Source organism: Podarcis filfolensis (genome assembly GCF_964270895.1).
Source record: "Podarcis filfolensis genome assembly, chromosome: 9".
Taxonomy (NCBI): Eukaryota; Metazoa; Chordata; class Lepidosauria; order Squamata; family Lacertidae; genus Podarcis; species Podarcis filfolensis.
This window is the reverse complement of record NC_139610.1, coordinates 71,842,593-71,860,986: the sequence shown is the minus strand read 5'-3', so window position 1 is coordinate 71,860,986 and position 18,394 is coordinate 71,842,593. Positions and strand designations below refer to the sequence as shown.

Here is an 18,394-nt window from a genome sequence, read left to right as displayed (position 1 = left end):
TACAATATTAATCAGGCTAATTAGTTTGTAATAAGGAGAGGTTCAAACTCTCCCTCTCTCTCTCTCTTTAACAGGTGATGATAATTGTACTTTGATTCCTGTCGGTTGTTAGGTTGAAATAATAAAAAAGCTGGTACAATACTGGAAGCCACCAGTATTTTTCTTCTTAAAAACTTCACTGCAAATACCATTCCCTCCTGGGGCCTTGATATTTGGTAAATTTGATATAATATACTTCAAAGTGCTGGTATTGACCTATAAAGCCTGAAATGGCTCAGGACTGCAATACCTCAAGAACCGCCTCTTTCCATATGAACCTACCTGGACCCTGAGATCATCTTTTGAGGCCCTTCTTCGTGTGCCTCCTCCTCGAGAGGTTCGGAGGGTGGCAACACGAGAACATGGCCTTTTCTGCAATAGCTCCCCATCTGTGGAATGCTCTCCCCAGGGAAGTTCGCCTGCCGCCTTCATTATACACCTTTAGGTGCCAGGCAAAAACGTTCCTTTTTAACCAGGCCTCTAGTTGATCTAATTTACATCCTATGCCCTTTTAAAACATGGGGGGGTGCTATTGGGTTGTTGCTTTTATTTTTATTATGTATTTTGTGGTTTTATATCTTGATTTTCTTCTGTGAACCACCCTGAGACCTCCAGGTATAGGGCAGTATATAATTAAAAAAAAAAATAATCACTGTTTCCTTGATAATTGGTGGAATGGACAAAATGTCTGATGGTCCCATATGTTAATTTTTGACCAGCATCAAGATCTCCATGAAGAGTGATTTAACTTTATCTACAGAGGATCAAATGTGCTGTTTAGGAGGCAGGCTATAGTGATGGAGTATAGTGTAGTGATGGAGACACCTCATGTGAGCAGACTGCCTACTATTACAGTACAGATAAAGTTACAGATAGGTAGCCGTGTTGGTCTGCCATAGTCAAAACAAAAAAAAATTTTTTTTTCCTTCCAGTAGCACCTTAAAGACCAACTAAGTTAGTTCTTGGTATGAGCTTTCGTGTGCATACTCAGAAGGGTGGTGGGAATGTTTAAGATTGGGTGGCTGTCTGTAGGCAATGAAAGGTCTTCCTCCCAGAGCTTGAGAAAGAGAACTGTCATTGTCCAGGAGAGGTTGTAGATCTCTGAGGAGGAAGACCTTTCATAAATAAACCCAGATGCTTCACCCCTTGCTTTTTCCTGTAAGACCTATTGCAGTCGTTAAGAGTCGTCAACAGGCTCATCACAGCTATCTGCCAATCACCCATTCCCACCACCCTTCTGAGTAATACCCCTCCCCACCTTCTCACTATATAGAAGGATCTGGCAACTTCTGTTTCAGTGTATCTGAAGAAGTGTGCATGCACACGAAAGCTCATACCAAGAACTAACTTAGTTGGTCTTTAAGGTGCTACTGGAAGGGAAAAAATTTTTGTTTTTGTTTTGAGTACAGATAAAGTGTTTAATGGGTTAATGAATGGGGGATCACCCTTTCATTACAGGCTTTTAACTAATCCTATCAACTCTTTGCAGACAGATTAAGAGAAGCAAGTAGTTACGGTACTTCATGCTATCTTGGCACACAAGATGGCAGCAAAGTCCCCTTCAGTAAAACCTCAGATTGGATGAGCTAAATCGCTATGGACTGGCCCTGGTACAACCTTTTGAAAGAGGCAGATCTCCAAATAATGAGTAGCAAGTGAATTAGGAAAGTGAAAACTGGATGGAGGAAAAAACCTGTTTGGAGCAGCAAAAAGCGAGGAGGGGGAGATGAGCTGAACATGAAACTATGAAGGAGAATAGATCCAGATCTCCAGTAGATCTTCACCCGAAGGATTGTTGTGCAGGGGTCAAAAAGTCAGTAGGGTGTTGTCCCCTGATCTATATGGGAATGATCTGAACCCATAAATTTCCTTTGAAGCTTGGGAGGCACTGAAGATCTAATGTGATTCTTGGAGTGGGGAAGGAGACCTAGGTTCAAGTCCTAGTTGGGACATGAAACTCACAAGAGCATCTCAGAAGTCACTAACTCACGGCCTAAATTACTTTTCAGGTTTGCGAGTTGTTCTTGTTTCTTTTTTGGAGAGGGTGGGGCAACGATAGAATGGGATAGTTATAGGACACTTTTATGCTGAGAGGGCTGCCCAAAAGCACTTATTTATAATCACTGAACTGAACTGAACAATCCCAGCCAAGTAGTTACTTCTATCACTATTTAGAGACATCACTTTGCTGACAAAGGTCCGTATAGTTAAAGCTATGGTTTTCCCAGTAGTGATGTATAGAAGTGACAGCTGGACCATAAAGAAGGCTGATCGCCGAGGAATTGATGCTTTTGAATTATGGTGCTGGAGGAGACTCTTGAGAGTTCCATGGACTGCAAGAAGATCAAACCTCTCCATTCTTAGGGAAATCAGTCCTGAGTGCTCACTGGAAGGACAGATCCTGAAGCTGAGGCTCCAAGACTTTGGCCACCTCATGAGAAGTGAAGACTCCCTGGAAAATATCCTTGATGTTGGCAAAGATGGAGGGCACAAGGAGAAGGGGACGACAGAGGACGAGATGGTGCAACAGTGTTCTTGAAGCTATCAGCATGAGTTTGACCAAACTGCGGGAGGCAGTGGAAGACAGGAGTGACTGGCATGCTCTGGTCCATGGGGTCACGAAGAGCCGGATACGACTAAACGACTAAACAACAACATACTTTGATCCAGCCTTACCAGGTTGGAATTAAAGGCAACAGTTTGGGGAAGTCTGATAACTGCACACAGTGTCTTTCCTTCCCCTCTTTTGCACTTTCCCAGTGACAAAGATTGCAATGAACTCCAAAAGCAGGGGCCCTCTTAACGTGACCTCACTCATAACCGTGCATTATCAGCACCTCCTCATTTGCATAGCTATACTTTGCTGTGCATGTAACCAACACTGATTGAAGTGTGGCGATGACGTGGAAATCTTACTGGAGTCACAATCGGCCCTCAAATGCTACTCTGGTTTGAATCAATAATGCAGGGAACAGATTTTCTCCAGGAAAACAGGAAGAGGGTGTGAAGGAGCCTGGACAAGGGCCCAAGTAAGGGCAGGGTCAAGTAAGGGCAAGCTAACAGCCCTGCTGATCTAGAAATATCTGATTGGGAGGCGGGGCATAGCCGAGAACCAGGGACTGAGCCTCAGACATTTGAGCACCAGGCAACACCCATTCCTGCCACCTCTTAGATTTTCAAATGCAAGCCAGAAACATAAAAACATTACTCAGGTTTGTCCTGTACAATTGGTACAGGGGAGGGAAGTCTTTCAGCGAGGTACAGAAGGGCATTTCGCTGCTTTGTGTGCACCATCCGACTCTTGACTTCTGCAGTACAAGCAGTAACCTCAAGCACTTCTGTACATCAAAACAAACAAAATTCTACAACCCACACTGCCACATTTCTAAATGGCTTTCAGAATCAGCTTAGCAGGAGCTGTTAACCTTCACCGGTAAACAACGGGGTGACTGCAGTTATTCTCACTACGTCAAAACATGGCTAGCTTTCGAGCTCAACAGAGAAATGTTAGTTCCTTAACAGCTGGGATGTAGGGAGCAGCAGCTTGGACTGGTCTGGGCTTGATTTCATACAACTGGCATTCAATTTTAGCAAACAATCTTTTTCTTTTCTTTTTTCTGCCCAACCCCAGAACTCAGCAGGTATGAAAGGAGTGGGCTGAGAGGGAGGAAAAGCAAACTAGCAAAGGACTCACATTGAACTCTTCGCGGAAAAGTTTGTTGTCGTCTGCCATTCGCCGGTTAATCTCCTCCTCCAGTTTATCCACAGGCAGTGGTGGGTACTTTCTGTTGGTGCTGGGAGATCTGGCAAGCAATGGCATGCTCTGGGGCTCTGCAACAGAAGGGGAGTCCGCTTGTTTTTGATGCACTAGCCAAAGGGCACTCAGGAGACTACAACTTGGGTTACATGCACAGACAACCACACACACACAAAACATTAGTTCCCAGAAATCCATCACACTCTAGCATGATCAACAACCCCTCCAGGTTGTGGCCATGCAGATAGGGATGGGGAAAGGTTAGCGCCCCCATCCCTCTGTCTTCCACAACTAAATTTCCTTACTTTCCGCCCACTCCCAAGGAAATGAATCACTCGAAGTGGGGGGAAAGTAGCAGTGCTGCGCCTGGGACAACCGAGAGCTCTGAACATCCCCGTGGAAATTGCTCAGGCACAGAGACACTCGTTCCATTTGCCTCACTGCCGAGGCGTTGTGCCGCTAGCCGGTACAAGAATAAGAAGAGAAGACAGGGAGATGCAGCAGCTTCAACAAGTTGTATCCGACAAAACTCAGAATTCACGCCCCCCCCCCCAAAAAAACCAAAGCCATTTTCTGCAATGGATTATTTTAGCAGCAAAAGCTCAACAATCTGCCACATCCTAGTTTAACTGCATTGAAATAGGGCAGCTAGCTGGTAGATGACCTGAGGCATGATGCAGACCTAGGACATCATTCTTCATTCATGTGAAGGGAAAAGCAATATTTAGGTGGAATTGGGGTGCTGCAACCCTGGCCAACATTAGGAGGAGGGGGAGCTTAATGGCCGGGCCTTGTTCTAGAGCTGGGAGAAAGTCAAATGGACTGGCGTATGGGAGCTCCCACAATCCAACCACCAGTATGCAGTTGTAAGACCAGAAGGCAGCTGTGCAACTGATCCATCCAATGGATCCTTGGACACACTGTTGAGGTGACCTCCGGTGAGGACTATGACATCCCTCTCATATGGCATACCCCACAGAAGAAAGAGGGTTGCCAGGACTGCCACACTGTGGTTCTAGCTTAAATTGTGGGAGAAGAAAGCCCAGACTTACCCATGTCATCTGTCCGTCCATTAGACAAATGAAAGGAGTTGGAATGGCTCCCGGCTTGCTTGTATTTTTTGAACCTAGCAATGAAAATACATGGAAAATCAGCTCAGCCAGGTTCATATCTGAGTTATCTAATATGCTGTTGAGAGCAGGTCTTTCTACCTGCACAAGTGATCTTTTTCAGAGACTTAAATAGGACACTCTCCCGATGCCTGGCGTAAGAAGATGAAGCAGGCGTTGTTTACCTTGAAAGGGTGGTTGATGTGAATGGACACAGAGAAAGAGTGGCTACTCACAAGGCTGCATTTGGGTGAGGAGAACTCTCAGTGCGGACACCCAGATTTTCAGAACCACTTTGCTTCTATATAGCATCTTGAACACTCCAGTGAACTTTGCACAGCACAAGAATTGCAGGGGGTTGGGTTAGATGAAACTAGAGTTGTCCCTTCCAACTCTATAATCCTATGATTCTAAGCATGCTCTGCTAATGTAACAGCTGCAACACTGATCTACAAATCAGGAAGCCCCTAGTCCAAGTCTTGCCTCTGACATTAACTCACCAGGTGGCCTTAGGCAAGTCACTCCCTCTCAGCCTCAGATCTGCAATATGGGGACAACAGTGCAGGGGGCTAGGGCTGTTCTGATGATTACAAACCAGTGTATGTGAGGCACTCTGAACATTTGAAAGCACTAATTAAGTACCATCCACAGACAGGAGATGGGTGCTGAGAGTGAAGCCACCTAGCAAGAACTTCCTGCTCAAAGCACACAACTATATCGCCTCCCATGCCATGAATTCATAAAAATCATTTAACTAAAGGTCACAGAAACAAGTCAGGGAGACAGTATCCACAAATGATCACGAAAGCGGGAGGAAAGTAACAGCTGGAGAAGCTGAGAGGTCAGAGTGCCCACTCTTACACAGTAGGAAATCACAACAGAGATGAAATTTCAGCTCGAGAAGCTGCCTTCCTTCTCTCACATCCACACCCAAACAGTGTTTGCTGTCTCAAATGCAACACTGCATATCACCTTCTGTTTCAAACATATGGTCTTGGATTCTGCCTTGGTCAGACCACACCAGGAATACTATGTCCAGTTCTGGGTGCCACAATTTAAGAAGGATATTGACAAGCTACAACGTGTGCAGAGGAGGGCAACCAAGATGATCAAAGGTCTGGAAACCAAGCCTTGTGAGGAACAGTTGAGGGAGTTGGGTAGGTTTAGCCTGGTAAAGAGGAGTCTGAGAGGAAATATGACCGCCATCTTCAAATATCTAAAGTGCTGTCACTTGGAAGATGGCGCAAGCTTGTTTTCACCTGCCCCCAAAGCCAACTGAAGCACAGGTGGCAAAACATGCAAGCCAAATAGCCAAGCTTGTGGCTGATTTGCAGGCAGAATTGCTGGCTCAAGAAAGATGGCTGCTCTGGTGCAGGGCGGGGGCTGCTCAAGAAAGGAGAGTAACTGAATATCTGGCTGGAGCAGGTACTGTTGCTGCTGCCCCACAAGCCTGATTACTTCCCTTTGCCCTTTCCCAGGTGGGAAAGGCAAAATATGAGGAAGGCAGCAAGAGCGTTTTGCTTCATCCTCCTCTTCGCTCGATGAACCCTCCTCAGGTTCTTTCCACCCCGGATAGGAAGACAAGTAACAGCTGGGCAACCTGCCATTTTGCATCAGGCCAATTACCCAATGCGAGGGGAGAGGGAAGGAAGGCATCAGCCGAGGAATCTGGAATCTGTGCAACTTAAGGGGCAGGTACCACACACCATCCCCCGAGGAGCTGCCTGTGGGCAGGAGAAGCAGTGCTTACTTGACCTCTTGTTATCGGCACAGCTGTGCTTAAGAGGGTGACGAGGGGGAGGGAGGAGGCTGGTTTGGTGCAAATGCACCGGCAGGAGTGCTGAATTGGCTCCACCGGCGCGTTTGCACAGCGCTGACCACCCCACTGCATCTCCCTTCTTCCCAATCCAGTAAGCACAGCAACACCAGCAACAGGAGGTCAGGTAACCACTGCCCCTTCCATCCAACTGCTCCTGCACCTGCAGCGAAGATTGCCTCGGGGATTGGGAGCAACTAGAGCCCATTTTTATTTTGTTTTAATGATGCTTCTCTATTTGAAATGAATTAAAACTGGTCAAGGTGCAGCTCTAAGAGAAACATGTCAAACCACAGGAGCCCAGCAAAAGGAAAACAGGTTTGCCAAGCACCACTTACCTTAACATATACAGGACAATAATAATAAATACTATGACTAGCAAGGAAGATAATGCCACCATTACGGCTATGATGGGTGTCTCATCTAGAGGGAGGGAAAAAGAGAAAGAAATTTGTTTTAGAAACAGCAATACCAGGTATTTCAAAGGACATAAGGAAACAATTGGGAATTCCTGATTATTTCCTTTAAAGTTAAAATCACTTGATGTCATGATGGTATCAGGGAACTGATGGGTGGGAATCTCCATCATACTGGCTGGTGGAGTGTGAGGGAGCTCAGGATCCAGGCTGCCAGCCATGCCTTGTTCCCCATCCCTGGCATAAAGTATCCCGTCAGATCTGGAATTTGGATTTCAAGCTAACCTTGGAAACCTGAACTGCATAAAGCCATGATAACCCAGTGCTTTTTCCCCTAAAAAAATGTTTAGGGGTACTCTCATTTTCCTACTCATTTTGAAATACTGCCCTCAATGAGGCCAAACTTAGATTCACAAAATATTTAGGGGTCTGTGTACCCCTGTGTACCCCCAGGAAAAAGCACTATGTTAACCTATGTCTCACCATCCTTTGTACTGCCTGAAATGTCATGTTTTCAGTTCCTTCTGAACTGCAGCTGCAAATATGCAAGGGGAACACAAATTCCCACATGGCCAACTTAGATGCTAACTAATTGTCTACTGATCTATGCACAAAGTAACATTTGACGAGGGAACTCAATATGGTGGGACAGAGACTTTTAAGACAATGCATTTATTTATGATTACACTTGTACTCTGCACTTTCTTCAAGTACGTGGCTATTCTTTGCTTCAGCTCTTCACAACAACCCTGTGTGATAGGATAGGCTGAGAGATGAGTAACTGAGCCAGTAAACTTCATGGCTGTTTGAATCCAGGTCAAGCAATCTGTCCACGTTAAGTAATCCCAAAGAATGTTAGATGAGTCAAGGGGGGCGGGGGGAGAAGCTGGACAGATTTCAAGGAGTAAAGGAAAAGAAACCATCAAGAGTGTGACACTCCCCCCCCCCCCAGTAGGGAATAAGTTAGATGTACGGTTTGGTCTGATGCAGTCCAATGAGCTGCTGGAATTTGGAAGTGTGAACTGGCTGTGAGTTCATCTCTCCAAAGAGAATTCTTGTACAGCGAATTTAGATTCCAGGCAAGTCAAAATTACATGCTGACACACAACAATGGAAGGCTGTTTGGTGCATACTTAAAGCATTTTGCAGCCCTGCTTTCCTACACGTTCTCTGAAAAGTAGTGGGGGCAGGCCCTAGGCAATTCTGTTGTTAGCTCACAGCAGACAGAGCAGTCGCACACTGAGCATTTTCTCCCATTCTTTGAAATATGCAACAGGTTTACAAATGAGCTGCAGCTTTGGCTGTTTGTGTCCTTGAGAGCTGCTGAGTTTGTACCTTTGTCCTAGCAACTCCCATACTGGGAAGAGGATTGAGAAATGACAGCAGGCAGAAAGCAATGGGGGAACGTGAAGAAAGCAGTTGAAAGCTCACCGTTCTGCTTCCTGGCTGTGGTTAACGCTTGCAGTGGAAAAAGCTCCAGCTCTGAGTCAGATGTGTCAAAGAGGGAAGGTGCAAACCCCAAAGACCAACATCTCCTTGCCAGATGCATCCCCTGGAAGTGCCACTGTAGGTCCTTACCTTCTCAACCATCCTTCCCACTAACTGGCCAACCCCAGATGAAGTTACCACAAGGCCAGGAAAAGGAAGCAGCTTGCCCATAGCGCCCTCTCTCTCTCTCATTAGAGCAGCCTGCAGCACCAAAGGCAAATCACGCTACCCATCTATTCTCTCTCGTTCTCCCCAACCCCTAAAGGTGAGGCTCCACATTCCCTGTTAGATGCAGGAGAGTCTGACATGAACGAGTAAGGGATATTTGATGTGGAGCATCCAACTGCAACCCATAATTTCCTGTCCAGGTATACCTGCGCTCTCTCTATTCTTTCTCTCCACCACTGTGAAAATGCTCTTTACCACACAAGAGCTTACCTTGGTCACAAAAAGATGAGAGCTCTCTCTCTATCTCTATCTCTCTCTCTCTCACACACACACAAATGGATTTATGCAGCATATCATATTTGTGGAGTCAGTGTTGTATTTGACTAGGACATGGGAGACCAGGGTTCAAATTCCCACTTGGCCATGAAGCTCACTGAATGACTTGGGGCCAGTCACTGTCTCTTAACCTAAGCTACCTCAAAGAGGTGTTGTAAGGATAAAATGGGGAGGGAGAGAACCATGTATGAAACTTGAGCTCCTGGTAGAAAAGGTGGAATATAAACAAACATGTATATAATTTTGGGTGCTTGCGAACCCAAAGAACATGTGTCTAGTAAGGAATTTAAGTACATGTGCCTAGTAAGGATTTAAGAACATGTGTCTAGTAAGAAAATGACAAATACATCTTACTTTATTAACCCCACATCCCAAAAGGTGGGAGTCTTCTTAAATATGCCATTACCAATACATACCAGTCTGAAATTAAGAAGGTATGAAGATACAATTTTGTGATTGTGTGTTAAGAGGGCAAAATGTTTTTACCCTAGACTGAAAGTGAAAAATTGAACAAACTGGTAAATTTCTTATTTGAGGTCTCTACATAAGGACTGGTGAGGACAGCAGGCTGGTTCAGAAAATGTAAACTTGGACGCAAGTGCAAGTTTTCTGTATATCCCCTCCACACATGTATGACTTTGGCATGGTGGAAACTTCCTCAGTAGGAAATATTCCAGTATTGATTGACAGATTGCAGAAATAATATTCAGCTTTATAGTCTCCAGGCAGGATGCCAAAGCTAGCACAAGTATGTGAATAGCATGGCGGTGTGGGGAGCAGAAGTATTGCCCCATGCTCTGGAAATGGACACAATATAAAGGGCTGCAACCATAAGCCAACATCATACACCTGTGAAGACTGTGGATTTTGTTTTATTCGTCCCTCCCATGAGGAAGAGACATTCTCAGCTCTACAAATATCAGCTGGGCCTGAAATCTACTTTGTGAGTTCACCCAGAAAGAATAATACACCTGAGCGCCTGCTGTTATACAATAAAGAGTTTAACGCTGCCCAAAAGACAGCAACAGACTTTTCAATACAAGGATGGACCCTGAAAGGCTGGAAAGACCAACCGACTACCTGTGCAATTAGGTAAGAAACTGCGCCAAAGTGACTCCCCAACATTGCAATTAAGTCTGCAAAATTTACCAGCCCACTGAAATAAATTGCTAGACCGTTTGCGCCTCCCCTCAATCTTCCAGCCCGTTGCAGCCTAAAAGAAACACAACTTCTGTGAGGCTAGTTTGCTTGGTGGAGAGAGTCTTGCTTGCCAAGCTAACCATGCAGATGGCTCTTTATTTCCCCTCTGTTCAGGCCAACTTCCCCCACCTCACCCTTGCCAAATGCAGGGAGTGTGGAAATGAAACTTTTGAGTCACTAGAAGCACCCTTGATACAAGAGTGACTAACGTTATCTGACATGGAGGTGATCAGATGCACTCATGTTCATTTCTTGTAACTGGCCCTAGAGCTCACTGTTTTTAAACTGAGCTGGCAAGGCGGGCGGAAGACGCTCTTGGAAGCTCCCTCCACCCTGGGGGTGAATGACATGCTAACAACCAATGCAGCCAACGGACACATTGCCTGTTGCTTCCTCTGTAACGCTACTCAGCCGCAGACCACATTGCTGGGGTGGAGTGTGGGAACAGAGAAATGCACAACCAGGTGGGTTTCGTTTGGATATTTTGGTTGAAAAGGCTGCATTGATATTAGCAGTCAGTACAGGCCAGGCAAGGCCAAAACCAACAGCAACCCATCGCTGTCATGCAGTCATGGTTTAAAAAACAGGAGGCAGTGAACTATCCTGCCTTGTGTATTGACTCCTTCATGCACACACACACACACACAGAGAGAGAGAGAGAGAGAGAGAGAGAGAGAGAGAGAGAGAGAGAGAGAGTGTACTGGTGGGAGTTAGCAATTTCTTGCTGGCACTGCAAATAAAAGGGACTGATATGATTATGTGCATATCAGAATACACGAAGTGATGCTGCAGATACTATTATCAGAATAGCACGCGTCAAAAGAGTTGCGCTTATGAATTACCCTGCTGTGAGACAGAAGGTCGCACAGTTTCGGTGGTGCCTTGAAATAGAGAATCAGGGACTAGAAACGCAGAAAAGGCTGAGCATCCAGCCTGGGAGAGGGATGTGTGCCTTGCCTTACATCTTGACAGAGTAAAGGCTTGGAACGTTCCGCAGCACTGGATAACAACCCATTCTATTGCTCCCATTTGCTCAGGGTTCCTGAAGCCTGGATGGGATTGCAAAAACATGGGGGGGTGACCTTCCTATCTTCACTATAGGATGGATATGAAGGACGTACCCAGAATGGGTGGAGAAACTAACTGCTTACACCAGGGGTTGTCAACCTGGTCCCTACTGCCCACTAGTAGGCGTTTCAGGATTCTAGGTGGGCGGTAGGGGGTTCTATGGCACAAACTGAATCCTCCTTCCATCAAGCACTGGTGGGCGGTAAGGAAATTTTACCATCAAGAAAGATGTATTAGCAGTAGGTATAAAAAAGGTTGACTACCCCTGGCTTACACAATATATACTGCAGGGCCATACCAAAGTAATTGCCCAGCTGATACCGTTCTCTCTAGAGCTGAGTTAAGAACCTCAATAAGACTAAAATGAGCCAGAAAATGTAAAGAGAACTTCTATTGCCAAATCAAGCCAGCATGGTGTAGGGCAGCCTTCCCCAACCTGGTGCCCTCTAGATGTTTGGGCTACACCGCTGTGCTGGCTGCGGCTGATGGGAGCGGTAGCCCAAAATACTCAGAGGGCAACAGATTGGGGAGGCTGGTGTAGTGGATCAAGTATTGCGGTTTTGATGAGGGAGGCCTGGGTTCAAATCCCTGCTCTGTCATGAAACTTACTGGGTGATGCTTAGTGTGCCACTATTGTAAACTAATCAACCTCAAATGGTTGTTGTGGGGATAAAATGGGATGCCCTAACACATGCTGTAATGAGTTCCTACAGAAAGTAGAAAGCTGCAACAGTCAAATAAGCCCTGGAATCGGAACGTTGACAAGAGATGCCATGCAATGTTCCATAGTGACGACAAAGACATACATTGTACAGGCAAAAAAGTTGTCTAAGGAGAATGCCTTACCTCGTCCGGTATCGCTATCACCTGCATAAATGAGAAAGCAACAGGTAAGAACATAAGGAGAGTCCTGCTGGTTCGAACCAAACCCTATCTAGCCCAGCAAACCTGGTACCCACATAGGCCAGCCAGAAGCCTACCCCAAAGCAAGACATAAACTCTCTCTTTTACTGCTGTTCCCCAGCAACTTGGCATCTGGAGGCAAATAACCTCTGATATTAGAGGGAGGACACAGTCATCATGACCAGCAGCCATTGATAGCTTTACACTCCATGGATTTGTCTAATCCCTTTATAAAATCCATCCGAGTTGCTGACCATCACCCAAGCGTATGAGATCAAATGACATGGTTTCAACTCTGTGCTGTGTGAAGCACTTCCTACTGGCTATTCCGATTGTCTATAACCAGTCAGCTTCATTTGATGACCATGGGTTGTTATTTGGGGAGAGGGAGAACAATTCCTCTCTCTCTACTTTCTTCACAAACGCATCTCCATCAGGGCCCCACAAGTTATTTCGGATCCCTTGCCTGTTGCTTCCTAGGAAGAAATTCACAGCAACCACACATTGGGTCAGCTTTTTCATTGACATATCTGCCATACACTGAATATACTTTTCCTGGTCAGTCACTGCCAGCTCTGATTCTATCAGTGTATATAAAAGGCCCCCAAATAGGCATCACTTTATTGGCCATACCCCACTCTGAAGATATATGTCACAATATCCTTTTTGTTTTTATCCCCCTGAATTATTAGGTGTAATTTAGACACTTGGTGAACTCAGTGCTCAACCCTAACTCTAGGTCAGGGGTCAGCAACCTTTTCAGCCATGGGCCAGTTCACCGTCCCTCAGACCATGTGGTGGGCCGGACAATTTCGGGGAGTGGTGAATGAATTCCTATGCCCCACAAATAACCCAGAGATGCATTTTAAATAAAATGACACATTCTACTCATGTAAAAACAAGCTGATTCCCGGACCGTCCGTGGGCCGGATTGAGAGGGCAATTGGGCCACATCTGGCCCCCGGGCTTTAGTTTGCCTACCCCTGCTCTAGGTCATCTATGAACAAACTCAAAAACAGTGGTCTCAGACAGATCCATAGAGTTCCCTACTTCTTATATCCCCCTCCACCGCCATTGCAAGAGCTATCCACTTATTCATACTGTTTTACTTCCTGTTCATTCACCAGTTACCAGCCCAGCTGCGAATATGGGCTTGCAGAGAAAGGGGGAGATAAACAGGCAACTGGGAGAATGGGGGATAGCTGAACAATCTTCACCTTGTCAGATCCAGCGGGGCCAAGGGGATAAGGGTGGCACTTGGGGATAAAGCACCTCCTACCACTGGGTACATTGCATTGGTGCAGTGTTGCCACCTTGAGATGGGGAAGCAAATCCTCCAGTATGAATATGGGTGCCAGTTAAAGCAATGTTCTTTTAAATGGAGTGGAATGCAGCAAATGTTGTCCTGCAGCGCAGTGAACTTTAATGCCATTTATCCCCCTGAAGAGCATTCACATAAAGCAAGGCTTGGCTCGCAGGTGGCCAAAGTTAAAATTAGTATTAGTTTGATGGACTGAATGACCCATCTCATCTTCAAATGTAGCATCAACCTCCAGCACCCCCCTCTCTCTCTCCCCAAAATATTTATAGCAAAGAATGTAAAAGCCTACCGTTCCCTTTAGTCTACTTCCATTCACCTGAAGTGCCCTCCTACTTGCCAGCCAGATCAATGAGAAAAGATGTATGACACCTTCTTATGTTGACTTCCAATGTGTATTGTGCGAGCTGACCTCCCACCCTGCAGGAGCCTTAATATATGTTGTGATCCCACATGATTCTGCTTCTTCCCTTTCCTTTCAACTCCTTTCCCAACCTAGGAAGAATACTGACATTGGGTCTCTTCTGTTTGTATTGCTTATTATCTTCTGAGAAGCTCAGTACATTGGCTACAGAGTGTGGTTGAGGAGAATGCTTAAACACAGTGCTGGGTTTGGACAACACATTAAGCCAAACACCTTGGCTTAGCTGCTATGCCACACCAAGCTAAAATGGCTGGGGAGGAGCAAAGTAGCTGTAATCTCATCCCTGGGAGCCAGCATGATAGTAGCAAGCCAAAGTTTGGCTTAGCATTACGTGCAAACAACACAGTCATTGACACAGCATGGAAACCATTAGTTCAATTGGGGGTGGGGGGAAGAAAGCTGTAGACAAATATGCTTACCTGAGTCTTTAGATAGCTCAGCTAAAAGCAGAATGCACACAGAGGAAGTATTAGTGAATAATCTTCAGAAAGCAATATCACCCCAAGTCTTTTATAGTTCCCTGCACCCAAAAGTAAACTTTGCTTCATTTTCCTTTGGGGGGGGGGCGTTTCCTCATTGCAAAAACTGTCCTTCCGTTGCCCACACATAGGATGCTTAAATCTTTACATCAGACAGAATGAAAGCCACCCTTATTATGGGAGTCACAAAAGGGGAAGGTGTTGTTGCCCTCAAGTCCTACTGGTGGACTTTCTGTAAGCATCTGGTCACCATAAAAATAGGATGCTGGACTGGGTGGGATTTTTGCCTTGGTATAGCATGGCTCTTGTCACATTCTTAACCCCCCAATTCAGGCCACTCTTTAGGCCTGGTTTACATGATTGAGGCAGCTGAAGTTGCTTTTGAGGTGGCAAATCAAAAAGCTGGTATTCTACAAGTAATTTCTGTGATTCAGCTGCAACAAGAAACAGGTGTGTGTACTAGCATATATCTATTTGTGAAAGAAATAGCCAAACGCACACACGCTCCTATGACTTAATACCAACAACTTAACGTGATGTTATTAGCAGAATCTCATGATTAAGTTTTTCCTTTTACTATTCTACTTAAGGAGGCAAGGGGTTTGTGTGTATCTGTTGCATATCTGACAACTCAGCATGGAATTAACTCTCTGCACACAGAAAGTTTGCATGTTAGGGAGAAGGGACGTCTGACATGCAACTTTTTTTATGTTCGATAAACAAACCTGCAAGTCCCTCCCTACACGCTCATAGTAACTGAGCGGCCAGTAACAATTTTACCACTCAGTTCTGTCACCTGTATGAACTGATTCCAGCATCAAGCCTCACACACCCATAGAGCAAAGGACCCTGGGGAGCCAGACACACACTTTCCCTGCAAAGCAATACACAGATACACACTTGCTAACAGGCTTTGTGGTGTAGTCTTGTGCATTCTTTGCCTGGAATCAGCAGTGCATTCTCTGCTCAGTTGACTGCTTGTGTTTTGCTTCCTGGGAGTCCTTCCCTCATTTTTTTGAACATAATGAAGGACCATAAAGCGACCCCTGACCATTAGGTCCAGTCGTGGCCGACTCTGGGGTTGCGGTGCTCATCTTGCTTTATTGGCCGAGGGACCCGGCGTACAGCTTCCGGGTCATGTGGCCAGCATGACTAAGCCGCTTCTGCCAAACCAGAGCAGCACACGGAAACACCGTTTACCTTCCTGCCGGAGTGGTACCTATTTATCTACTTGCACTTTGACGTGCTTTCGAACTGCTAGGTGGGCAGGACAAGGGACCGAGCAACGGGAGCTCACCCTGTTGCGGGGATTCAAACCGCCGACCTTCCGATCAACAAGTCCTAGGCTCTGTGGTTTAACCCACAGCGCCACCCCCATCCCTATGAAGGACCATAGCTCAGTAGTAATAGCTTTGCATCCAGAAGGTCCAAAATTCAATCCCCAGTATTTCCAGGAAGGGCCTAAACCCTGGGGAGCCCCTGCCAGTCACTGTAGACCAGAGTTTCCCAAACTTGGGTCTCCAGCTGTTTTTTTTTTTGGACTACAACTCCCATCATCCCTAGCCAGCAGCAGTGGTCAGGGATGATGGGAATTGTAGTCCAAAAAATAGCTAGAGACCAAAGTTTGGGAAACCCTGGTGTAGACAATCAGGAGCCAGGTGTTCCTAACTTGGGAGAACACACATGCCCATTTCCTGCTAGCTTTCCTGGAGGGGGGGTACCAGCTCAATGCAGGGCTGTTTGCCCACATTCATGGCTTATGGTGCCCACCCAATGTTGCTAGGGGTGCTTCCTTGGCCCAGAAGAGTTGTGCCGACCTACAGTCACTTTTTTAAAAAGAAAAAAAAAAGAGGAAAGATGTATAGGAGAACTGGAGGCATCTGGGATTCCCACCTATTTGCGCACCTTCGCGGCTTCTGCTGGCCTGAATCAGCTAAGGTGTTTGGGGAGGCATCATATCTGATGGGGTCTTCCCCACTCACTTGCCTGCCTTGTGCTGGCAGAACGCTCTCGCCATGGAGACTGTTTTATCTCTTTTCTTGAAGGAGGTGAATCAGGAGGGCTGAGGGAGCCGCCACCAGATAACCATTTGCCTCAGGCAGGGACTTTGCCTGATAGCTGTTTGTTTGCCTGCCTGCCTGCCTTTCCCTCCTGCTAGCCACCATCCTGTAATAACATTCTCCTTTCACCCTCCATCAAGAATGGAGAAACCCGGATGCACAGGAGAAGAAAGGGGTGTGTGTGTGTCTGCCTGCAAATGATAAAGCGACTTCTCAGCTCCAGGAGAAGTCTACATAGGCAGGAAAATCTGAAGGAGGTTGACAGGGGTGGGAGATGGAGAGAACTCTGCGTGGACAACAAAAATTGGATGGTGGGAGAGAAAAAAAAGAGAGAGATCTGCTCTGTTGCTAAGAGGTGCTGGTCTGGCAGAACCCCCATTTGTTACCACCTTGGAGGAAGATGCTGTGCTTTTCTCCCTCCTCCCGCACTTTGGCTAAGATTTAAAAGGGCCTTCTCTGGCTGTATTTTCCCCACATTGTGTCTCTTTCTTGTCTTCCCCACTCCCCTGTGTTTTCCTTGCCCTCATGATTCACCATCAATCTTGGACCAAAAGTTCTTTTTCTCTTGCTGAGGGTATAGATTGGGGGGGGGGGGGAGCGATGCAATTTGGCATATGCTTCTCATCAGATTTGGTGAGATGGCGTTTTTCTTTTCTTGTCTCAGAGTATGTGAGCGAGCGACTGAGCCAGGATTCTAAGTGAGTCATGGCTAACTGGGGACTGAGCCTGGGCTTTCTTTAGCCAGTTGTGAATGTGGGGCTCTTGCCTTTTCCATGGAATCTGAGTAGAAGTCCAATTTGGTAGAATTAAAACAGATTCTTTTGCATTGGCATAGTTTCTACATGGGTCCACAAACACCCCAACCACCATCAAATCACAGATGTCATCTGTATCTCTGTGAATTGTACTGTAAAATAATTAAATTCGATCAAATAATCAGATCCAGCACTTTTCAGTGTCACCAAGGCACAAAAACATGGATTGGAGGCAGCACTGACAAGCATGTACCTGTGAACTACAGGGAAAGCTTCACACAACAGGGAAAGCTTCACTTTGATGGCGGCCCTTTAGTTCATGTTAGTGACAGCAAAGCAGGAGTTGTATTCCGGATTAGCAAATCAGGTATAACAAGTGCAAGAATTTGCTAAATGATATTGAGATTGGAGTATTTTTAAAAGCATTCAGTTTGAACTAATTGATCTAGAGTAGGGCAATTGTGAGTAGGGCTGGGCGATATATTGATATATTGTCCAAAACTAGTTTGAAGTCCACATCGTGATGTCCATTTCATAATTTTTGATCTGGCAATATATTGGGAATCATGATGTGTGTGCTATGCAAAAATCACAATGTGGGGGAAAATGTGAAGCCAGCCAGTGCTTCTCTTGATTCCTGCAGCCCCTGTTAACCCTTCTGGCTCAGCTCTCTTGCCTCCTGCAGTGAATCAGAAGAGCAGGTGCTAGGAAACACCGTGAAGCCAGTCAATGTCTCTACATTGCTCCATCCTTATTTTGGACATCATGATATATTGGTATATTGTGAAGTTTAGCTGGTGATATATCACAATCTTGAAAACCAGGTATAGTCCAGCCCTAATTGTGAAGGGACAACTTTTAAGACAGTCCCAATCTCAAAAGATATTTAGCATTAACCCACCAAATAGGTCTGGAGCAGTTTACACTAACTGTGGACCACACAACCAAGTTGAAAGAATCAGAGGACTGGGTTCATTATCTAGTCTAATCTTCTTACCTAAAGCAAGCTCCTCAGTGTGTTCCCTTCACATTTTTGCCTGCCATAAAGCAGTGACCCT

General features: G+C 45.8%; 1 protein-coding gene across 3 annotated transcripts in view; it reads right to left on the bottom strand.

Annotated features, from left to right (window-relative positions):
• PTPRA (protein tyrosine phosphatase receptor type A) overlaps window positions 1-18,394 on the bottom strand; it is a 143,641-nt gene that overhangs the window by 27,827 nt on the left and 97,420 nt on the right. The window contains exons 5-9 of one of the 3 annotated variants that reach the window (XM_083571227.1): window positions 14,462-14,482; window positions 12,244-12,264; window positions 7,060-7,144; window positions 4,849-4,922; window positions 3,734-3,870 (exon numbers count right to left, since the gene is read on the bottom strand). In XM_083571227.1, the coding sequence (XP_083427353.1) occupies window positions 3,734-3,870; window positions 4,849-4,922; window positions 7,060-7,144; window positions 12,244-12,264; window positions 14,462-14,482 (338 nt within the window). The remainder of the gene's footprint in view (window positions 1-3,733; window positions 3,871-4,848; window positions 4,923-7,059; window positions 7,145-12,243; window positions 12,265-14,461; window positions 14,483-18,394) is intronic. The other 2 variants (XM_083571228.1, XM_083571229.1) reach the window with 2 other exon arrangements.